Source organism: Equus asinus, chromosome 2 (assembly GCF_041296235.1).
Source record: "Equus asinus isolate D_3611 breed Donkey chromosome 2, EquAss-T2T_v2, whole genome shotgun sequence".
NCBI classification, from domain to species: Eukaryota; Metazoa; Chordata; class Mammalia; order Perissodactyla; family Equidae; genus Equus; species Equus asinus.
In genome coordinates this window covers 147,608,666-147,634,295 of record NC_091791.1, presented here as the reverse complement: position 1 = coordinate 147,634,295, position 25,630 = coordinate 147,608,666, and the positions used below count along the sequence as shown (strand labels likewise).

Below are 25,630 nucleotides of genomic sequence, written 5' to 3'. Positions count from 1 at the left end.
TATGGTTGTGTAATCACTACCACAATCAAGATATAGAACAGATCCATTACCCAAATAATCCTCTTGTGCCCCACTGTAGTCAACCTTCCCCCCACTGCAGTCTCTGGTAACCATTGATGTGTTTTCTGTACCTATAGTTTTTTTTTTTTTCTCCATTATCTCCTCAAATCCCCCCTGGTACATAGTTGTATATCTTAGTTGCAGGTCCTTCTAGTTGTGGCATATGGGACGCCGCCTCAATGTGGCCTGATGAGTGGTGCCATGTCCACACCCAGGATCCGAACCCTGGGCCGCCGCAGCGGAGCGCGTGAACTTAACCACTCGGTCACCGGGCCGGCCCCCGTACCTATAGTTTTTGCCTTTTCCAGAATGTTATATAAATGGAACCATACAGTATGTAGTCTTTTGGGTCCGACTTCTTTCACTTAGTATAATGATTTGAGACTCATGCATATGTTGTACACATCAGTAATTGGTTTCTTATTCTCTTTGTTGAGTAGTATTGCTTTTTTGTATCCCACATTTTCCTCTTAGAAACATCTTTTATTTTGATGCAGTAATTCTTTTAGAGAGGGTGTATAGCCAGTGGAGCTTTGAAGTTCTTGTTTGTGTGAAGACATTTTTATTTAAACTTGCATGTCAATGATATTTTGATTGGTATGTATATATTTTGATTTAATATCATTTCATTCAAATTTTCATAGGTATTTGTACACTTTCTTCCAGCACCAAGTGCTGCCTAATGATATATCTGATGCCAACCTGATTCTAGTCCCTTTATAAGCAATTTGTGAAACTTTTATTTTTTGAAACTTCTGGAATTTTCTCTTAATTGTTTGAGTTCAGAAGTTTTACGAAGATGAGGGTCTTTATTCATTCTGCTTGGCGCTTGGTGGATCATTGCAATCTGAAGACTTGAATTTTTATTCAACTTTGTAAAGTGTTCTTTGCTTTCTTTTCCTTCATATTCTCTTCTGGAACTCTTTTTGCAGTGAAAAATGGACTATCTGAATTCACCTTCCATACCATTTAACATTTCTCTATTTTCTGCCTCTCCGCATTTCTGCTCTGCTTTTGAATGCTGTGATAGTCCAATCATTTATCTGTTCTTTAGCCACAACCTGTCTTCTAACCACTCTGCTAGATTATTTACTCCGCCATCATAGTCTGGATTCCTAAGCATTATTTTTTTTCTGTTCCTTTTTCTTGTTAGATTGTGCTTTATTTATGATGCAACATAATTTTAAATAAGCTCCTGAGGCAGGTATCATGTTTGTTTTGTTTGGATGGAAGGAGGTGTTCAATTACTATGGCATTTGAGAGTCTCATACATAGTAGGTGTTCAGTGAATATTTGTTAAATAAATGAGTATAAAAGTTCTAGTTAGCATTTGAAATAAATATTCAATATATCCTGGATCATCTTTTTCTGCCAAGGGTGAGTTTGCTGGTACCTTCACCTTCATCCTTCTCCTTCACATTTTCTCCAAGTGTTTGCCATCCTTGGTTCATATATTAATTCAGGACTAGGTTTAGTATTATAGGTGACTAGGGTGAACTCCCTCTGGAGCTGGTAAGTGTTTTTTCTCAGCAAGTTTCTCTCCAGAATCGGAGGGCTTTCTTGTATATTTCCTGCATGTGAGCCAGCCATATCAACTAGCATACTTCACTCTAAGGTGCTGCATAGTTGAAGAAGTGAGTCAGATTAGGGACCCCCCCACATTCCATTATGAAAATAAATCCTAGGGGCTGGCCCGGCGGCTCAGTGGTTAAGTGTGCATGTTTCACTTCGGCAGCCCAGGGTTCACTGGTTCGGATCCAGGGTGTGGACATGGCACCACTTGGCAAGCCATGCTGTGGTAGGCATCCCACATATAAAAGAGGCAGATAGGCACGGATGTTAGCTCAGGGCCAGTCTTCCTCAGCAGAAAGAGGAGGATTGGCAGCAGTTAGCTCAGGGCTAATCTTCCTCCAAATAAATAAATAAAATAAATAAATAAATAAATAAATCCTATATTGAAGGCAATAGTGATTAAGAGCTCAGGCTAAATATCCCAATTTATTACAAACTTTATTATCTTGGAAAGTTCAGCTCTTTTGTGCCTTGTTTCCTCATCTGGAAAATGAGGATAAAAGAATACCTATACTATTTTATTAGCCAGCCCTGGTGGTCTAGTGGTTGAGATTTGGGGATCTCACCACTGTGGCCTGGGTTTGCTTCCCGGTCAGAGAACCACACTACCCATCTATTGGTTGTTATACTGTGGTGGCTGCATGTTGCTGTGATGCTAAATGCTATGCCACTGGTCACCCACGGTGGACAAGTTTCAGCAGAGCTTTCAGACTAAGACAGACTAGGAAAAAAGAACTGCCCACCCACTTCTGAAAAAATTGGCCATGAAAATCCTATGAAATGGCATCAGAGCCTGATATAGTGCTAGAAGATGAGAGGATGGCGCAGAAAAGACCAGGCAGAGGTTCTCCTGTACACAGAGTCGATAGGAGTTGGAATTGACTCGATGGCACTAACAATGAATACTCTTTAATTACATTACTATCTTTTAGTAAGCAAGATTTATAATGAAATGAGATATACATAAAATTTAGAATAGTGCCTGCCACCTAATTACTATTGTCATCTTTCTTCTCCTCATCTCCTCTTTAACTTTCCTGCGGTGTCTGCTGTGGAGGTCTGAAGTTATCTCAAGTTTCAGTCTACTTCTTTCTGTTCTGGCAAATCATACCTAGGACTAGTTTCATCATTTGCCAAATGAGGATAAAAATGGTACCAACTTAATTAGAATACATTATTTAATTTTATAAAATACTTAGAAAATTGCCTGGCATGTAGTGCTATGTGGGTATTTGATAAATAAAGTAGAGATATATGTCAGCAGATTAGTATCTCTCTGTTGCTTATAGTCATCTCTGCTTTTACTGTTTATTAGGCCCTTTCAGACTCTCAACATTCCTTTGCTCTTGTTTTCTTTTAGGCTGACCTGCCCCTAGGAGGTTCCTGCTCAGTCTCACCTATAATGCTGCCACTAGAATGATCTAATCATCTTCCTCTTTCAAAACTCACTTCGGAGCCTTTAAAACACCCTATATATTTTTGCATCCAGTCTCTAGCCTTCAGGCTTCTTCACATGGAAATGGACTACGCATTATTGAGCCACTCCTATGAGCCACTTACCAGCAGGAAGTCTCAATTTATTCTTACAACAATCCATAAGGTAGGTAGGTATTATTAATATTCTTTTTACATATGATGGACGTGAAGAAGTTAAGTAACTTGCCGACATCACACAATTATTAAGAATAATAGTGCACATATATCATCTGAATCCTGGAAGCTCTTCACAGGCCAGTTGTTCCATATTCTAACACCATATCCTCCCACACTGCACACAGCTTTTCTAAGTAATATTCAGTAATTTGTCATTTAGTATTTATTTGCTATTTCTTAATGGTTACAATTTTTTTGGTCTTCTTTTTTCAGTATAAAGGCTTTGCTATCTTCTTACTCCCATAACACTTTGTATGTGTCATTTAACTTGTGAACTCTCAAAAATGAATTGCTAATGAGAAGAGTGAATCATTTTCCATGTTAAGTCTCCAAGATTTCTCATTAAAAAAAAATAGGTTTCCAAATATTAACTTGCTTTAAATGATTACCCACAGAAATCCCACCTCCATAAACTTTATCTTAAAAAAAAAAAGCCTGCCAAGTTAAACTACAGGAATAGCTCTTTTAAAATTACTGGATAAAAGTTTAAATTACCAGAGGTTGCATCATTATGGGTTATTATTTGAGAACTGTTTGTCTTCTATAATATGAAGTTATTCTCAGAGGGATACTGATTAGAATAGAAACCAGATGTATTTTTCAAGATTAGATTGAAAAAAGTGATAAACAAGTAGAAAATTAACATAAGAATGACCTAAGGATGTTTCTAGAAACTTGAAGCATGAGTATGACAGAAAAAGTATGGGTGTGCGTGTGCGTGTGTGTTTGTGAGAAAGAGAGAAGGGGAGAGAAAGAAGGGGAGAGAAAGAATTTTAAAAAGTGGAGGAGACAAATGCAGAGAGAAAGGGAAGGAGGATGAATAGGATAAAAAACAGCTTCAGAATTCAACACAGAACAAAAAAATTTATAAATCTTTGTAAATATTTGGTATCACAAAGGAAATAGCATAATTTAATTTTATCTGTGACCAAGAAAGTGAAAAACAGGGACAAGATGGTCTCTCAGTCTAAAAGGAATAAATTAAGTACTAATGAGATGAGGACTATTGTTGAAAGAAAAAAAATCCCCTTTCAAATTTAAAATATGACATCTTCTGGGTGTGGTAAAATAATCCAGAAATTTTACATTTCTCATCCCTTCTCTTCCATCTTTTTTGAGAGAGAAAAAGAACAATAAAGTTTTTGATGTTTTTGAGTTTGCTTCTTGGTTTTATATTTGAGTATATTAGAAATGAAGTGTATTTATTACCACAATATGTCAACATGCTGAGTGTAATAAAATGGAATGAAAGGCATGAAGAAGGAAATCAAGGGAAGGGAGGAGTATATCATAAATAATTTCATTACCATTTTTTAATTGATCTTTAATCATTCCTTTAGTTGTACTAAGAACTAGAATTATCCTCTTTATTTATCCAAGGCAAAAATAATAAAATGATTGTTATCTAATAAACCATCCTATCTTAGAATAATTTAAAATATAGTAAAACTTCATTTATTTGTAGTCCTGTAATTCAGAATTTGTTACTATTCACATCGAATTTGGATTTAAGCTTATCTTTTTGCTTTGCAGATACTTCCAAGATAGTGTAAATTAATAGGATAAATCAGTTGTCATGGGAGATTTAAAAATATTTAAGAGAGAAAATAATTTTAAAACATCTCTCAGTACTTCTATATCCACATCTGCAGATCAACTGATAAGCTATTTCCATATTTTTCTTGTTGATTCAATTAAACGAAGTGACAGTTTGATTTATTACACATACAATATTTGGCATTAATAAACACTATTTCTTTTAAAATATACTATAATTTTGAATTTTTACTAATTCAGTAACTTTCTAAACTCATGATACAATGCCTCCAGCTTCCAAGCTACTTAGACTAGGAAATCAAAACTATAATCATGTGCAGCCAAAACACTCTATCAGAAAGAAATCAGTCAGTCTTGTTTTGTCATTCTTCTGGCAAAATGACTATCAAATGACTGATATGACTTTCTTTTTTTCCAAATTAATCAATTTTTCTTAGCATTAAATAGATAAAATTTTAGTTTTTGACAGATTCTTTTTGTTGGGTAATCTACTGTGGTATTAGACGCTGAGATGAACTACTCTACTACAACATTCCTTATAGAATATAGAAGCAATTTTCTTTTAGGTAAAATAACCAGAGAGGGTACTAAGTATTGATTTCTTTTTAAAATGCTAACACGGTTATTAATAAAGTTGTTTCTCAGTGTTACAAGAGTTGACTGATCACTGTACATTAACCTATATTTTGACAACTTTGAAACCCATTTATGGATGAAATCAAAGAATAAAACTGTTTTAGGATTTTATGATAAAGTCCCATAACATAGCTTGACTTCTGATACCTTCCTGTGCTATATTACTGGGGCCTATGATATTCCAGCTGTCAGAGACATTCTTAATTAGAGATATAAGGGAGGATGGCCCTTAAAATTTTCGTCAAAATACATACTTACTACTGCCATGAGAAGAGCTTTCCTTTTGTACCTGAGGTTCTTACAAAGAGATTCTGTTTCTACTTCCACACTTTTTTAAAAAAGCATAACTGACATACAATGTCCTGTTAGTTTCAAGTGTAGATCATAGTGATTCGATATTTATATACATTACGAAATGATCACCATGGTAAGTCTAGTTACCATCTGTCACCATACAAAGTTAGTACAACATTATCGACTATATTCCCTATGCTGTATATTACACCCTCCATGACATAAATTTTATAACTGGAAGTTTCTACCTCTTAATCCCCTTTACCTATTGATTTGAAAGATGTTTATTGATTCTCATTTCAAGGGAGTAAGAGGTCCAGATACCTCTGATCCAGAGTGAGTTAGGATTTTGGGTGATAGCATCCCTCTCACCTAAACTTTCTAACTGCCTGATTTTCCCCTCCAGTGTTGATTATCTCCCAGTTTTCCTTAGCTCTGCAAACGACACCACTATTTATCCTGTTACAAATGTTAGATGTCTGGAATTTAACCTTGACTCCTCCTTGTCTCTCAGATTGAATCTCTCATTAAGCTTTGTCTCCAACATTTACCTGCTCACTTCTTTCCATCTTCCTGCCATGATCCTAGTCTAAGGTCTCATCATCTCCAACCTGGAGTACAGCCAAAGCCTCCCAACTGGTCTCCTTACTTCAACTTCTGCCATCCTCCTAATGGTCAATGATAATCACATTTCTCACTGATTAGAACCCATCATATTTAGGGTCAAACCCAAAGTCGCTACTGTTGGTATCAAGACCCCACATATATTGGTCTCATATCACCTAATTTTCCTTTTCTTCACTATGCTCCAGTTACACTGTCATCTTTTAGTTTCTAGAATACATCAAGCTCATTTTCACCTCAGAACTTTTGTTTTCCCTGTTACCTTTTCCTGGAATGCACTACCTCCACTTCTGACTTCTTCTTCTTTTTTTTTTTTTGAAAGTATGCTTTTTGGTGAGGAAGATTGGCCCTGAGCTAATATCTGTTGCCAATCTTCCTCATTTTTTTTTCTCCACAAAGCCCCAGTACATAGTTGTATATCCTAGTTGTAGGTCATTTTAGCCCTTCTATGTGAGATGCCACCACAGCATGGCTTGATGAGCAGTGTGTAGGTCCACCCCCAGGATCTGAACCCGTGAACCCTGGGCAGCCAAAGCAGAGCACGAGAACTTAACACTTAGGTCATGGGCGGCCCCTGATTTCTTCTTAAGCAGAAGATCTCAGTTTAAATGTCACCTCCTCAGAAAGGCCTTTCGTTTTTTTTTTTTTTAAAGAGACAAAGATTTTTTTATTTTTTATTACAGTAACAGTGGTTTATAACATTATATAAATTTCGGGTATATATTGTTATGTATTTCAATTTCTGTGTAGATTACACGTCCATCACCCAAAGACTAATTACAATCTATCGCCACACACATATACCTAATCACTACTTTTGCCCTCCTTCCACCTCCATTCCCCTTGGTAACCACCAATCCAATTTCTGGTTGGTTTTTTTTTGAGGAAGATTAGCCCTGAGCTAACTGCTGCCAATCCTCCTCTTTTTGCTGAGGAAGACAGGCCCTGAGCTAACATCCGTGCCCATCTTCCTCTACTTTATATGTGGGACGCCTACCACAGCATGGCTATGCCAAGTGGTGCCATGTCTGCACCCGGGATCCGAACTGGCAAACCCCGGAGGCAGAGGGCGGGGGGGGAGGGTGCTGAATCGGAACATGCACTCTTAACTGCCGGCCGGCCCCCCAAGAAAGGCCTTTTGTGATCAGATTCCAATCTCCCTCTCCTTCCTGTTATCACCTGCCATTGTAACCTATTTATTTCCTCCTGCAATAGCATGAGAATTTTTTTCTTTGTTTATTATCTGTCTCCTCCTCCATAATTTAAGCTCCATAAGGTCAGGAACCTTGCTTATTTTATTGACCAATGTATCTCCATAATATTGCATACTACCTAAATACATAGTAAGTGTTGATTTGAAGTAATTAGAGTTTTATTCAGGGAAAATGGGGGTGTTATTGAGGACTTTCGGGCAGAAAAATATTATGATTCCAACTGTGCTTTAGGAAGATTAACCTGATAGCAACACATAACATGGACTGGAGGTTGGAGAGAGGAGATGCCTGGAGATGCTTAGGAATAGAGTTGACATGAGAGATAACAATTACTTGACTCAGGACATGAAGGTGATGATTGACAGGTAGAAACAGGTGTGGAAAAAGTTGTGGTGGTAGAATTGAAAATTTTTGGAGTTGATTAGAGGAACGAGGAGGAGTCACTAGGACTGAGTTAACATTAAATACCATTGAGGGGAAAACACAAGTAACATTTTAAGATAGCAAAATGTTTAGTTTGAAGAGAAACACAACGGGAAGTATGAACCTCTTTTCTCTTATGCATGAGTTATTCTGTTAGTCACCAGTGTTACACAAATCTATATATTACCAGTTACTCGGCTTTTTGTGGATATATATTTATACTAAAGATGTTGGACTCCATAACTTCTTCCCCTTCTTTACTATCATAATCATCTTTATTCTGCCTCCTTCTCCCACTTTTTGGTGCTGAAAAGTCATGGTTTTAAAGCTGATGAATTAAAAATTAAACCAATTTTTTTTATTAGCACATTGATGTCCATGAAACGTTTATTTAAAAAATTGCTGTTGCTAGTCTTACCCCTCATTTGGCTGCCTTATCATGTAGACAATGAATATGGAACCAAAGAATGACAATTTAAAGCAAAGAATGCAATGACCCTAACTGCACAGAGTCTTCGATGTTTTTCATGATGTTCTCCTAGGGGTGAAGCAAAACTCTCCATACCCATTATAACACTTTTCAACTGCTGGAGTGGCATGAGGCTGTCAAAACCAGGCATTAGTGTATAGCACTGAATCAGGGAGAAGTTTATTTTTTGCTAAAGTTAAACATTAATTTAAGGTCAAAGCCATCAAGAGTGAATTACATGACTTCATTATATAGAAATTTCCAAATTGAAAAGAAAAAAAAGAACTAGTAACTGTAGAGATCTTGCTCCAGATCTAAAGTTGAATAGTAATTCATTAAATTAATAACATAATTTGAAGAACTTGAATTTTAGATTAGCATTTCAGAGAACATTTTATAAATATAAAATTAAATAAAACAAATTTTTATAGACTCAGATACACAAAGAATCAAGTTACATTTGTAAACTGAGATTTTTATATAGTTGAGTCACAGGCACACCACAATTTTGAGCATATGACTCAGACTTTGTATCTTATATACAGTTAGTTTTAAAATGTTAGGGCATTATGCCAAGAACAAGCACAAAGTTTACATAACTGACGATTTATAGGGTCCCCAGGCTTGCTCAATTACTTTTGGAATTTTACTCCAGAGTTTAAACTACTGTCTTTGACCAGGTCTATCAGGTTTGAAGTAGACAAGCCTGCACTCCAGATTCCTATTACGCTTAGAATAAACCCAAACTCCTATTACCATGATCTTCAAAGTTCTTTATAATCTGGCCCCTGCCTACTTCTTCAGTTTCATTTCTCTCTCATTACTCTCTCCATTGCTCACGTACTTCATTCACATTGGCTTTCTTTCAGTTCTTGGAACACACCAAGCTCATTACTGTTCTAGGAAGCTTAAAACTTATCTCTTCAGACAGGCCATTCCTCCTTAAAGTAGGTCCCTCCATCCACTACCCATCTACCCTCATCTCCTTGAACACCTTCTTTGTATCCTAATATCTGCCCCCACTCCAAATCCCACCACAGTTAGACGTGTTTATGTTTGTTTTCTTACTGGAATGCATACTCTGTAAGGGCAGAGAACACTTTCAGAATGTTCACCATGGTATCTTCAAAAGTGTAGGACATCTGGCACCAAGTAGCTATTTGATAAATATTTGTTAAGTGGATGAATCAAGGAAGTAAGTAATATTGGTTGTAGGGCATGAACCGAAGTTGAGGCTAAACTTATGGAATGGGACTGACGGAAGAAAAGAGGAAGATAAATCCATACTGTGATGATAGCTGTGGGAATATACTGGAAATAAATCTTGGACCACAATCTCAAATACACAAGGAATAACATAAAATTTTTGTTTATAAATCAACCTAGCTTCAACTTTGAGAATTTCATCCCTCCAGTTGGTAGAAGCTTAACCTCAATTATTCTTGGGTTTCCCTCTTCTGCTTCAAGATGGGATAGGATTCAAGGGTTTTATTCAGGGCCAAGCCAAGGGCCTTTGGTTGTTGAGTCATTTGTCTACCCTGGCTACTTCTGGGCATTCACCAACTCCGCTCACACAGTTCCTTCAAGTCTTGGCTCCCTGCTCTTCCAGATTTCTTTTAAAACATAGGAAATCTTTATGATGGGGTGCTTATGGGCTCATCTGTTTAGACACATAAGGCAGCACTTACTCTCTGGTGCTTCTCTGCTTCTGCTGCGTGCTGTGATATTACCAGAAATATAGGAGCTTGGCTCCCCAAATGGACTTTTCTCTGTCCTCCCCTGTCTATGGACTTTACCTTCCCTGGGCTGCTTCTCAAAGGCACTTTCATGCTTCCCTTCTTTTTAGGGCATTTAGTACAACCGTTTGAAAAGGATTTAGGCTTTACCCAAGTCAGGAAGTGTATATGACTTTTTTCTCCCCTATCTTTCCTTTCCAATTACAAAGTTTGGCTTTTTGAAAATATGAAGCATAGAAAAAATAGGATAAATGAATATAACTTAATATTTCATAAACATTTTGCTAATAGGAATTAAGTAAGTTTGGGTCAGAATAGAGGCAGGGAGTGCAATTCTGATCACGTCACTCTTTGGCTTAACATACTACAATGGCTTCCTATTGCTCTTGATCAAACTCCTTGCAACAGCCCACCAGGACCCTGTCTGCCTTTCCAGCCTCTTCGCACACCATAGTCCCTCTTATTCTCTTTACTAGAGCCACAGTGGTGTTTCATTATTGAAAAGAACATGCTGTCTTTCAACACAGAATCCTTGTACATTTACAGGTAACTCTTCACCTATTAACTCCCACTCACCCTTCAAACTGTGCTTTACCAGCACTACTGCAGGGAAACTTTCCCTACTGCCACCTATTGTAGACACTTATAGCACCATGTACCTTTTCTTTATAGTACTTGTCCATGATCGTCACTTCCTCTCATAAGATGAGAAATGCAGGGGTTAACCACAATGAAATGCCATTTTCACCTGTCAGATTAGGAAAACCCCAAAATTTGACTATACATTATATTAAACAAACAGGCACACTTACGTACTGCTAGTGGGATTGTAAAACTAGTACAACTTCTGTGGAGGGTAAGTTGGCAATATCTACCAAAATAATAAATATGTATACCATTTGACCCAGACAAATTCTGGAAATGGATCCTACAGATATATTTGCACAGTAAAAATGACACATCTATAACTTTATTCATTGCAGCAATTTTTTTGGAAAGAGAAGAACACTGGAAAAAAATTAAGTGTTTATCAGTGGGAAGCTAGTCAAATACACTGTGATACATCCATTCAATGAAATACTATGCAGCTGTAAAAAAAAAGTGAGGAAATTTCCTAAATACTGAGATAGAAAGATCTTCTACTTTAAGTAAAAAGTGCAACATGCAGAACATTGTGCACGGTATGCTACCTTCTGTATAAAAAGAGGAAAAGTAAAAAATCTATATATACTTGCCTGTATATGCATTGGAAACTATGGGAAGATACACAAGAAACTAATAACAATCATCACCTATATTTTGGGCAAAAGATGGGAACAGGAGGATGAGGAACAGGATAGGATGTACGAATGTAAAGTAACAAATGTATTTAATTATGTTCCCTTCTACTGACTATACTACACATACTTACGAATGTGGCATAGGGTTAAAATTAATTATTAAAATGCAAAAGTCATTCAACAAAGTTATTTTCTATCATTTACCTTTTCATGAAATAGGGATATAATGGAGGTTGCTTAAGCAAAACTAGGTGGTTAATCATTACCTTGCCTATGTTTTCATGATATTCACTGAAATAGATTCTCTGTATTCTTTTTCATATATCCTGTCCCCAAATCAAACAAGACAAGTATTAGGCTTTGTTTCTTTTTGAAGAATCCCAGGTGCTGGTCTTTACTTTCTAAGGACATTTTTTTAAAAAGTCAATTTTTAGGAATAGATTTAAGGATCCTTTGTTTTACAAATTTAAAGCTCAAGAGACAAAGGTGTTTTCAATTAAAAATGAAGTTAACTCAATCTAGAAATGAGAAAAGAGACACTTCTTCAAAGTATCTCTGTGCTTAGCCTATCACTATATGTACACTAAAACAAGAGCAATAAATACTTGTCCATGTTATTACTACTAAGAACTTAAAACAACCCTGAGGGTTACCCATCTAGTGATACCTAAGTTACTCTTGGTTTCTGAAGAATCTCTCTTGAAGCGTTAGTATAATAAGGGCATAAGAGAGTTCTTCATTACAGCTGTGGTGCTAGTGAAACAGGTTGTGGGCCCATCTTGAATTAGTTGTTCTCCTTTAAGGAAACTGATAATCAAAAGATTTAAATATAGTTCCCTTGTGGAGATTAATCCATTCATTAATATTATTGGGATCATATTTTCAAGTCACAGAGTACAGTGGCATCCATTGAACTTACAGTGCATAGATCACAATTTCATACTTACTTTGTTTCCGTTTTGCAATTAACCCTATAGGGCAGATTTCAAGGAGGCACTAAGCACTCTTTACTCTATCAACGAACTATCTGTTTCTTTTACCTAAGTCTTGAGCATGTAATTAGTAAATTTTGACTTGAAATCTTTTGATTTCTTGGTTTAAAATCTGTAGGGTCAGTGTGGAACAGATAGATTTAGTAGCTCTTGAATATCTTAACATGTGAACTGACTGTTAATTGTCATTTCTTTAGAGGGAATATCCAAGTCCTGGAAATACTGACCCTGATCATTACTGTTACCTGTGAAACTAATGGGGGTATGATTCAGAACACAGTAGCATCATACTTTGTTTCCTTCTCCTCTTCCTCCTTTTAGAGAAATACATGATAGAATATTTTGCAGCCATCTAGCTTTCAACAGATGCGACTATAGAAGGGCCTACCCTCCTCTGCTCTAAGAAACTTTGAAATTTCAGTATCTGGTGCCTAAAGAATAACTGGGTACATTTAAACTATTCTGTGCTCTTGATTCTGTTCCTTAAAAGCGTAGACACAAAGAGAAATCACATAAAGTGTAATCCAATTGAATGGACAATTTCCTTTCCTATTTGGTCTACATGCACCACCTGGTGGTAAAGTAGTGTATTTCAAGCAGTGTGTGTGTGTGTGTGTGTGTGTGTGTGTGTGTGTGTGGTGTGTGTGTGTGTGTGTGTGTGTGGTGTGTGTGTGTGTGTGTGTGTGTGTGTGTTCTGAGAGTATCAATATGGGAAAGAGAATTTTAATATACATTCCTAAATATTGATTTAGATTAATAATGTAATTATTCTGCAACAAATATCTAATAAAGCACTAGAATACTACTATATATACACTAGACCAGGAGGTAAAAGGGAGAATAATTCATGTTGGAAAGGAAAAAGCCTTCTCTTATCTATATTAGCTATACCTCTTATAATTCCATCCATAAATTAACATTTACTTATTGTGCTAATGTTCTTATTGAGGCAAGAGTCAAACACTGATAACCAATGTAAAACCATTTTCTTTGTTTTTAATCTTTAAGAATAATAAGTTTTAAAAGTATGTATCCTCTTCCTTATATTAGTAGTTAGTATATGTCACGAGTCACAGAATTTTAAAACTACAAGGCATCATAGAATCATTTAGACTAATACATTAATTTTACAAAGTAGCAGCTGATATTCAGGAACGTCAAATAACTTGCCAAGGTCATAAGAACCTAGGTCTTCTCACTTTCAGTCTAGGAATATAAGACATGAGAATTAAACTCATATACAATGGTGAAATGTCTCTTTATGAAGAGACATATCCTTAACTCAGCTATACAGTGCTTTACGATACTAAGATGTGAATTAATACCTAGTAATAGTTTTATTCTAACATTCTGAGCACAAAGGAGTAATAGTAGAAATGCATGCATCATAAAGCTGTGGAAAAGATTTTATAACGATTAAAAAATCCCTCATAAATATTCAAGGGAATATTTCTCAACTTATATACAATTGCCATGTTGTAAATATGGTCTAAACATTTCCCTTTGCCCTGCTAACTGCTTCAGAATCAAAGATCTGTTTCTACAAATTAGGGACCCATTTGTAGATTTAAGCATAAACCATGTTCATAGCTCCCTCTCATGACCATTGAATGAATACTATACAAGCCTCCTTTATTCTTGCTGTTGTATTCAACTAACAGCTCACTGGTTAAGTTTTAATTGCTTCCAATGAGGTCAGCAAAGGTATTTATCTAAAAGCCGTGAATAAAAGGCTCCACACACACACACACAAGCACACACGCGCTCACACACACAGAGAAAATCCTCTTGCCTGTTGATTTATGGAAACAATTATGATTCTGCTGGAGAATTTCTCAGCTGAGAAATAGTTTGTAGCTACAGTAGAGAGGCTCAAGTTGCACCAGGCAGACAACAGACATGGAATTCTTGTGTATCCAGCTGTTATCAACAGAACAAGTAAGTTACTGCTATTTGTTTTTAAAAACAATGCTGAATGTTTTCTAGTAGTTTATCTCTTTCTCTGGTTTTAGAGCTGAGGGGAAAAGTAAAGTTACCAGAGTTTTGAGCCATGTAGTTATCTATAGCAATTATGCTATAGAACTTACATAAAGATAAGGCTGAAGTTCTCCAGAGCAATCCTGACATTTAACTTGAGAAATCTGGGTAGGTCAGGAGAAAATAACTGATTAACCACAAATGTAAAAGCATACAATAAAGAAATCTGGGGAAAGCATTTATACTTTGTTAACAGTAATTTTAGAACTTAATTTAAAACAATGGCTCGAATTGCAGAATGTTTCTTACCAAATAGCAACCGAAATGAATGGTACAGTCATATTCTGACTTGTCTCTACTAATGCATAACTTTTATAAATCTACATACAGAGGGGTAAAGATGTCGACATCCTCTGTGAAAGTTGTTTTAAAGGTAGCTTCATAGTATAAATTGAATGTTATAATACTATTTACCCACTGACATTTATACATACAATTTTTCATCTTCCTCTCTCCTCCCCTCCCCATTCTTAATCTCTCATTGCAAACAGAAGTCAAGTAGCAAACAGCATCGCAGCAACTGAGCTTATTACAACCTGTTTTTTATAAGGATACACCAACAGAGAGTTATTTAAGGAGGAATCCTGTATTGTTATCAGGAACTGAAAGGATAAGGCTAACAATTTGGAAGGAGAAACTACTCTTTCTTAAATCAATCTACAATTCACAGATAGGAAGAGGTCAATGACCTAGAAGCAAAAATCAACTCCAGATTTAATTTTCATTATGTTATTCATGAACACCCGGAGCACTACACTATAATGCGCAAATGGATACTGACATGGATCCTGCCAACTTTGCTCTACAGATCATGCTTTCACATTATCTGTTTAGTGGGCACTATATCTTTAGCTTGCAATGACATGACTCCAGAGCAAATGGCTACAAATGTGAACTGTTCCAGCCCCGAGCGACATACAAGAAGTTATGATTACATGGAAGGAGGGGATATAAGAGTGAGAAGACTATTCTGTCGAACACAGTGGTATCTGAGGATTGATAAACGAGGCAAAGTCAAAGGGACTCAAGAGATGAAGAACAATTTCAGTAAGTATCGTCTTTTATTTAGAGCACTGCTTAGGAACCTTAACAACCTGTGAAAAGATCGATTTTCAAGTGACATGCTTTCTCAGTCTCCTTTTTTTTGGGAAAAAAATTAACTTTTAATTTATCTTTTAATTTCCCTAAATTGGGATAGATGACCTATGTTCTCAAAAACATCTTCTGGAACAGGGCAAATCTACTAATTTTATAGTTGGAGCTGATTACCTAAGCCATTTTGAAAATATATTCTCATTGTTCTAAGCTCAAAATGCCCATAAATTAAGCAAAATGTAAATGATATTATTCACAGTGAAATGTGACTTCTTGTCTTCTAGCAAAACTCATTAGGAACTGTAAAAGAGTACTCAGTAAATGCTCACAAAGACTACGTATTAGTTTAAGGAACAGAGAATTTATTTTAAAAAAATAACTTGATTTCCTTTGACAGAATATTTCTGTGATGTAAAATACTTAATCTGTGCTAAAAAATGCATTCAGTGACTTGTGCAATTGTGTATAGTTATAAAATAGAAGGGAATCTGTGGTATCTTCATCTGTTCATGTCATAATGACCCTGTATTAGATTGCTTAATTATTTCACCCAGGTAGAAAAATAGGTTCCTCCTAACATTTTCTTTCTCTAAATCTTCTATACCATATTTCTATGTTATCTTAAGAGAAATGTAAATGTAGAAGAAATAAAAGGGAGTTAGAAGAGATGTTAATTGATGTGATTTTCAATTAGGAAGCCTTACATTTTCCCCAAGAATCAGTTATTCTTTTCATGTTGAAATATTAGGACTGGATTTATCTTTTAGCAGTTATGATTAATAATCAATTTCAATAATATTAAATTTAACGGGGTAAAATGTATACCTCAACATATACATTAAGAATTTAAAATCCCTGAGTGAAAATAAATTTTGTTTGTATGACTAGCACTTGAACAATGTTATTATTATATCATCTTATGATACTATGTGTGTTAAAGTCAACTGAAAAAGAATGCATGGGGATGATGGTGTAAACATTTGTCTAGCACAGTGCCAGGCTTACAGTGAATATTTTAAACTTTTGTGGCTTGTTTAATGAATGGCTTTTAGTCTTCTTAACTAGTGAACCAACAAATGGGAATCTGGGAAATTATGTTTCCAATGAAAACGAGAGGCTCTTTGTGGATAGTCATTTCTATGTGAGCAACAGAATTTGGCTTATAATCAATTTACTTAAAAGTTATTGAAATTTATCATGGATAATGGAACCTGGAGGAGAAGACAGAGCCCAGGTGGAAGTTATGACACATAGGCCCAATCCCTGTCTGTGAATGACTTTGCAACAATTTCTTACTTTTTCTGATTCTCATTTTTTTCATCTGTAAGATGTGGGATACGTACAGACGATCTCCAATACACTTTCTAATTCCTACAGTCTATTCTATTCTAAACCACAGAACATATAACATAAATGTGAGCAAATCTAAGTACTTATTATATAATTATCACACACATTGAAAGAGATGAAAGTGAATATTATCTCAATGGTAAGATGAGCTGTCAGAACTAATTTCAAAGTATAGTAATGAGGTTATCAAACCTAAACACTGTAGAATTCTTACATACGACAATTAATTCCTTTTGAAAACTTTACCAAATACTAAAAAAGTGAAAAATTAGATGTAAAAGGCAGTGAAAAGAATAATACGCATAATTATTTGGGATCAAAATATATACAACTGGAATGCATTCACACATGTTTTATTTTGTGTTAAAATTTCTTAAAATCATGAAACTCAGCTGTTTATAAACATACACAAAATGCTAAAGCTATTTGATAGTTTGAAAAACAATTTAGCACTAACCTTGAGTAATCATAAGGCCAATTTGGTATACCATTTCTCCTCTAACACTAATTCAACAAGGAAAAAGAAAGAGAGAGAGAGAGAGAGGGAGGGAAAGAAGAAGGGAGGGAGGGAGGATGAAAGGAAGGAAGGAAGGAAGGAAAGAAGAAAGGAAGAAAGGAAGGAAGGAAGACATGATATATATTATGTAAATATTCTTCACTTTTATAAGCGTTCTCATAGACTATATAAAAAACATACTTTCCTGCTATGGTAAATTCTCATGGAAAGGAAAACTTTCATCAGGATCCTTTAATTAAACCCTAAAACTGTTGTCAAGTTGTGCTGTTATCCTATCGAAGAAGGAGCCAATCAGGCTTTTCCATAGTTAAAAAGAGGTTAATTCACTGTTGTCTATAGGAAATCCTAAGATGCAGAAGAAAATACTCATTGGAAAATATATGGAATAACTTATTAGAATTCTGATAGTCATTTCCTATTATTTAAGGGTCAGCTTTACCCATTTTAAGAGTGAATGCCCCACATATAAAACATGCAAATTGACACACATAAAGTTGAAGCTAGTGTTACCAGGTACAAAGAAACCCAGGTATAAAGAAAGCGCTCAACAGAATTTGTTTAAAAAGTCAGAGAAGATGAGAAATTTGAAATTACAAATATGAAGATTGTTTACATTCCTCAATCATTAATTGAGTAAATGAACAAATGAACAAAAGATGTTTTCTTCCTATTTTCATTAAAATGAGAGTAAAAGGTAATTTAATTGTCTACTAGAGCGAAAGGCAGCAAAGTTCAGAAAGTGGTAAAGATCAGAATCAAATTCTGCATTTCATTTTCATTGCTGTGACCCCTTAAATTTGTTAACAGGTTGTTAAACACCCTTCTTTGGAGGTTTTTAAAGATGATATAGATTTAAATGTCTCACGTGATAAAGTTTTGCATGAAATGTCAGCTATGTGAAACATAATTGTTCTCTGAGTTACCATAAGAAAGTCCCCGGTCCTTCTCATAGCTTTGCTTTGAATGAAAGGGAAAGTAACCTGAGGATATTAATGGGCCTCTAAAGACTGCTTACATCACCAGCATAAGTATGTGGTTTATAAGATATTGCTAAGATAATGGTGGAGTGAGTAGGAGAGGTAAAAAATCTGGATGTATAATTCTGCTTCCAGAAGGTGTTAGGCTGGTGTAGATGGACAGAGGGCCTGGAGGAAGAGAAGGGGAATGGTAAGGAGGTAGATATGATAGCTCACGTCTCATATCTTCAGAGAATTTAAGAAATTATTTAAGCTACCCAGGGTTGTGAAGATCTCAATTCAGGTTTAATTACAGTGTTGCCTTGTGAAATATTTTAAATTTAGATTAGAGTAAGTAAATTGCAGAAAAAGTGCACCAAGGAACCCAATGGAAATAAAACTTGTATTAGTTGACCTATAGGGAAAACCCAACTATGTAAATGGAGGCATTCATGAGAGGCCAAGAGATGCTGGACCACATTTCCGACTCTTGGGGGAAAGAAGCTGCTGTTGGGAACTGGTCCTGAGATTGCATACTATTCTTACCAGGAGGCAAGAAAGCCTCTCCTTTCAACTTGTTCTCTCTGGTGGCTCCACGTTTAGCCTTACAGTAGGTTTCTAAGTGATGAAACTGGAGCCTAACCTGAACTAATAATAAGGGTAATAAAAGCATAAAGTGCCCTCCAAAATGGAATAAATATTCATATGCTTTGCAGAAGGAGAGCATTAATAACCTCATATAGGGACTGGCAATGAATGGTCAATGCTTCCACTGCTGTTGTGAGAGTGCTCCCCTTGAAGACAAAGGCAGAGGGTGAATTTAGATAACTGTTGGACCAGGCAGTCCATCAGCAGACAGAGGCAATCACTCCACACTTGACAGAAATAACACTGCTGTTTAAGCTGGGAATTGAGGTGCCGAGTGAGAGACGGCAGCAGTGCACTGGGCAAAGACAACTGCCCTGAGAGACAGATGTGGAACAGAGAACTCGGTCCCTCAGGATGGTTTTCTTGCTTTTGAAATACAATTTCTAAAAAGTTTTGCTCTTCCCCAAAATGGTCAATATCACTCATTCCTTTTAAGAAAAAATCCTTAATTGTCATAAACCACTGATTCAAGAAAAAGTACGCCTCACTTGTTAGTTATAATTAAGCATTGTAGCATAGCAAGAAAAGGGTTAGCCATTCTGAAAATTGGCCAACGATTTGGCAATATTCTCTTTTGGATTGTTAGACTGTGACGGGATATGGCCTAACAATTGGCAAAAAACAAATAAACACAGTGTGGTTGGATTTGACTTTGGCCATAAAATCTTCAGCGACTCAATTGTCAACAAATCTTTGGATAAGCTCCTTTTCAACTATTATTTCTGCTAGTAGCTAGCAAACGTACATACCACCTCTAAATGTGCAGACAGTTAACTTGCTTATGCTCCAAACAGTTCTTAGCAAGTTATCTAAAAGAACAATACTTCACACCATCAAAACAAAGGTAAGAAAACCAGGACAACTCCACCTTTAAAAAAATACACAATGAGAAACATATCCATGGAGTTGAACCAAAAGCCTAAAATTATTGACAAAATGGGGAAATTCTGTAGAACTGGTGACCTGCCTTCCCTTAAGAAAGTTGTCAAGGATTTAAATTAGGGAAGACATATAAATAGCTGGAGAGCAGGTTTGGAAATATTAGCTATTCTTTGAAAACTATAATATTAAGGATTATTTTTATTTTATAGTATTCATCTCTTTTTTTGGCTAATACAAGTGCCTGGCACTTATGAAGTGCTAATAATTTATTGCCACAGGTGCATCTCTTATTTATGTTGTAAATCCTCATCTGAACTGACCATCACTTTCATTTCTATATCACCCCAGAGCATCTGATCATGTGTCTTCCCTTGTGACTCAGCTGTATTGCAACTCTTCAGCCTATAGTTTTCAGAGACCCAGCTGAACTGGAGAGAACACAAGAAGCCAGCTTTTAGATATAAGGAAGAGTTTTCTTTTCTAGATTTTTCTATTTCTCAGCCTTGGCTAAATATTGTAATCAGCTGGGGAACTTTAACAAATACTGATGCCAGGTCCCACTCACAAAGATTCTCATTAAATTGATTTGGGGTTCAGCCTGGGCATCAGGAATTTAAAAAGTTCCTCAGATAATTCTGACATGACTTAGGGGATCACATTAGATTACTGGGGAAACCACAGCCCACTTAAATAAGAATCACATGAAGGTGGGGAGGACCCAGGCATCTGTGTCTGTTAAAGCTCAGCAGTGATTCTAATGTGCAGCTAACGTTGAAAACCACTCCTTAATGGGACCAAAGGTTCTAATTCAGCCTGGATCCCCTCAAGTGTCCTGGAAATGTTTTGGAACCCTTAGAGGGCTCCAGGGTTAACTTGTACCCTGGAGGATTTCAAAATGGGCTTATCAAAAATGAATCTCTGAATTATGCATTGAGGAAGTTCTTCTGGGTCCATTTAACCTCTCTGACAAATCTCAGTGGCTCCAACATTTGGTGAACTGGCCTGGAAATGCATGTGATGACAGCTCTGTAGCTACTACGTAAGAAGGCTTATTTGGTGAATAAGTTCGTTTCAGGGAAGAACAGATCCTGTGCCACAGTCTTACAATGACAGGCAGGTCTGAATCTCTTCTGAGATTTTCAAGTGGCGCTGCAGCAGGGGACCTGGAGTATAGACATCAATGTCAGCTTACTCAGCACTTAAATGAGCCACTTATAACTATGAACCCAAATGCCCCCAAATTAGGATCTCACTTCCTATGGTCACCCCACAGAGTTCAAAGGTAGCGATTTAAAGAGACAACCTTCAGTCTAGAAAACTCAGAAGGGAAGAAATCCCAAGTCTAGAGGGTCTATCTAGGTTAGCGAGAAGGATGTGAAGCTGAGGTTCGTTCTCTGTAAGTTTCAGATTAAGGAAAAGCTTTCTTTTCTAAGGATCCTTACTTTCTTCATCTGAATGAAACAACTTTTGGTAGCACAGTAACTTCTTCACATCACTATTGAAATATAATACTTCTCTATATTTTAATTTCACATATGGCACATAGAAGAAAAAGCAGGAATTGTATAATAAGGAGAAAAAAAGAGTTCATTAAATGAAATGGGCTTCTATATGAATCCTTTCCTTTTCCAAACTGGATCCAATCTTTCTTTTTTTTAAAAACCACTCTATTGAGGTATGATTGACATACAACAAGCTGTACTTATTTAATGTATACAACTTGATGAATTTGAAGCATACATCTGTGAAACCACCACCACAATCTATGCCAAAAACATATTCATCACTTCCAAAAGTTTCCTCCTGCCCTTTTTATTTATTATTATTATTATTTGTGATACAAACACTTAACATAAGATCTACTCTCTTAGCAAATATTTAAGTATACAAGACAGCATTGTAAACTACAGGCATACACTGTGCAGTAGATCTCTAGGACTTACTCATTTGCATAACTGAAACTTAGTACCCTTTGACTAATACCTCCCCATTTCCCCCTCCCTCTATCCCCTAGCCACCACCATTCTACTCTCTGCTTCTATGAGTTTGACTATGTCAGATTCCCCCCATAAGTGGTATCACGTAGTGTCCTTCTGTGACTGGCTTATTTCACTTAGCATAATGTCCTCCAGGTTCATAGCCAATCTTTCTACATGCAAAATAGGTTGCAAAAGGAAAATCCTCTAACTTTCACACGGTTCTGAAAGTCACATTAAAGGGTCACTGAACATTTAACTGTCTCTTGACCAAGATTCATATTTGAGTTTGAGATTATATCCGTACCTGAGAAGCCATACCAAATTCACTAACAGAGAAAACGTCATTAAAGTTATTCAGCTAGTTGTGCGCACGGGTTTGTGTAGTAATACATAAAAACAAAGGAATCTGGGTGGGGAAGGAGAGAGTAGACTTATCCAATATCCACATCCTGGTAAAACTTGCCCTTTAGGCAGACGACATCCTCCTCAGAGGGAAGAGCGTTGAGGTCTGTTGGGGAGACCTGGCTCTAGAGATTCTCCAGCTGCTCCAGTCAACTTCCCTGCAGAAGAATGTGACCACTTCTACTGGAGGGGACACAAGTACTTGACAGAGCCACTAGCTAGTGTCCTTCTAAGAATAAATAGGAAGAAAATACCTTTGTCTGTGAATGGGAGAGAAAAAAGTGAGAGAGGAAAGGAAAAAGGACTTTTTACAAAAATTAATGGATTTTGCATTTTAAGTTTAGGGTGTATTTAAATACAAAGGAGTCTCATGCAATATAGCTCTACTAAGTTTTTGAAGCATTTAAGGAATAAGGGCAATAGATTGATAAGATAGTAGTGGCAGGATTTCTGAGTTCAAAACAAAACGAACAAAAACAAAATAGTGTACAGAGGGGTTGAAAATGATTATTGCAGACGGTGCTCAAATAGGAGGTTTGAATCTATTAGTTAAATTTGTGTCTAAAACTGTAACAGTCTTTGTTTATTTAACAGGACTATTCTGAAACTGGGTTTACTTTTATGATTAATTTAAGACAAGAGAAATGAGGCATATTTCAACATCCTTAAATACCATATTTATCATGTTCCATTAAAAGCTATTACAATATTTTCTACTTATCTCCTTTTTAGAACTTTAGATGTAATTGTAGATAATGTTGAGAAAATGATTTGAGATCAAATTCAGAATCAACTAAGCTTGCAGATTTTTCTTAAGGCAGCACTTCCAAATTTTGTTTCTTAGAACACTAGTGTCCCTTGAGATATTAATGGTTCTTCCTGCAGCATGGTTTCTGTGGCTAACCAACTGGGAAATATTAAGTTAAGTAAAGTTGAACAAGTTTTTCACAGCAGAAACTCTCTGAGCCTATACTACACTAATATGAATCACACAGCTCTGGGAGAAGACTATATGGCTTCCCAAACTTATTTGACAACACAGCACATACACTCCCTGTGCCTCCCACCCCCTATTCCCACCACTCTCCCCCGATTTGGGTAAAACATTTAAATTTCATTAAATTGCAATTTGAGAGCTATTGCCTAGGGATCTATCTGTGGTGTAGTGATGAACTAAACCAAGCTTCCACTCTCTTGTTTGTTCCAAATAAAAAGACTATAAAATTGACCTGAACCAATGTTTTAAGAATGACCTTGAACCACAAATTTGTGCCAAAGTCAGAAGCCTGCATATGATTTTGGACTCAGGGTAGTATTTTGGGTAGGATAGTGGCCTGAAATCCAGAGATTTGCAGTGAGATTTAAGCCTAGTTTGAAGCTCTTTCTGAGTTCTGAGTAGCTTTATAGGATCACTCTTCTAATTTGAAATGATGCCCAATACCTATTATTTGGGCAAACTATAAACTAAGCAAAAACATTTCCCATGCAGTAACCCAAAAATGTTTAAGGATTCCAACATGATTGAAAAATTCTTATCTTATGTACTTAAAAACAATAAGCTGTGTTCTACTTTTCAAAAATGTAGTTTGAGCAAAAGTTATTTTAATTATATCAACAGAGTAAGTTTCATTTACTGGCTAAAAACTATTTAGAAGTTTGAAATTTAGCACAACCCGAAGGGAGAAATGCAAGTTTAATGAATTAATTTCCACATCCTTTTAAGAGGTCGCTTATTTGAGATTTTAAATAGAACTGCCTCTCTAACCATCCATAGCACATTTGCCTTGTCTTATGGTTCTTTCTGTTTGCATCTGGCAATGCCTCTAGAATGTCAGTTTTGGAAAGATAAGCATCATCTCTTACTCTTCCTTTTGTCTCCCAATGGGCAGCACTTAGCCCAGTGCAAGAGGTGGAAGAAGCAAGAAGAATTGGCAATCACTTAATATATTTCTCCCTTAAGTTTTTACACATCCAAAATTTAGTTATAGGTAAGAAATAGATTACTAAAGTATCATAAAAATTTAATGTGGACAAGAATTAAAAGCCTTGCCGAAATAAGAGAGAAGTACAATTCACTTCTCTCTCACTCTCACATTTAAAGAAAAAACAGTATTGGCCTTTAGAACCTATTTGATTTAATGTTTTTCTAGGTAGTTTCAAGAGACTAGTGGAAAAGTTGTTTTCTTGTAGAGGACAACAATCTAAGCAGACACAGGTATCACTGGTGATTCAGGAAGGGTGATTGGCAGGGCATGACGAAGACCAATTCTGGAAAACTATGGCCTCCGCAACACCCATTCCTATTCTCATCTGACTGTCCACTAATTCCTGCATATCAAAATCTATATGCAGAAAAAAAATTCATAGTTGATATTGGCTTATGGAATATCTGTATTAAAAGGAGACACAGAGGAAAAGTCTTTAAGAATTAAATGAGCTATCCTAGTAAAAACAAGCAATGGGCTGATAATTTTTGGGTAGGAATCTTCCTACTTATTAGTAACACTTTTAGACTGATCCCGAACTCAGTGACCACCACTGAAGGGAGGAGAGGACATGTGTACAGGGAGAGAGAGCCAGGGAGAAGTAGAAGTCGGTGAATACCCGCTCAATTGGTTTTAGTGCCAGGAGCCTGGTCATCAGACAGTCTTTAGGTGTCATATGGTATGGAAGACTGTACTTCTGACTACAGGCTTGGTTAGTCTTGGTCACACTGAGGCAGCTCTCACGGGGACTCCACCTGGAGGCAGTGGGCAGTTTCCTCCTTGTTTGCAGGAATAATGAAGACATCATACAAAACTTTGAAAGACTGGTGACTTCTTTTTTCATTCTTTTATTAATTCAACAATAGGAAGGAAGTCATTGATATCTTCCCCAAGCCAGACTGAGGCTCCAGTAGTAAACGAGTCCACAGTCGTGTTTTTAGAGCATTAACAGTTTAGTTGAGATACAAGTCAGAGGGGGCAAGTTTAGAGCACATGAGGGGGTTGCCTAACTCAGCTTGAGGAGGAGGGCATGGAAGTCTTTTTTTGGAAGAAAATGACCTGAAGGATGAGCAGGATAAGAGAGAACAGATGTACTACCTTCAGAGGAAACATTTTTTGTAGATGCTGGGTAGTAAGAGAGTATTGTAAGGTCAGGAAGTAGAAAGCGATTTAATATCTTTCCAGGTATCAGTGTTAAACTCACTAAGGTGAATCTTTTTTTATATTAAAAATATGAGGAAAAACACTTGCCCCTTATCAATTTTCAGA

The 25,630-nt window shown here is 36.3% G+C and overlaps 2 protein-coding genes across 10 annotated transcripts in view; one reads left to right on the top strand and one right to left on the bottom strand.

Moving 5' to 3' along the window:
* FAM227B (family with sequence similarity 227 member B) overlaps positions 1 to 25,630 on the bottom strand; it is a 199,777-nt gene that overhangs the window by 60,577 nt on the left and 113,570 nt on the right. The gene's annotated exons all lie outside the window — the stretch shown is intronic.
* Positions 14,151 to 25,630, top strand: part of FGF7 (fibroblast growth factor 7) — a 55,993-nt gene continuing 44,513 nt past the window's right edge. The window contains exons 1-2 of the mRNA XM_014852794.3: positions 14,151 to 14,448; positions 15,039 to 15,594. Of these exons, the coding sequence (XP_014708280.1) occupies positions 15,309 to 15,594 (286 nt within the window). The 5' untranslated portion in view covers positions 14,151 to 14,448; positions 15,039 to 15,308. The remainder of the gene's footprint in view (positions 14,449 to 15,038; positions 15,595 to 25,630) is intronic.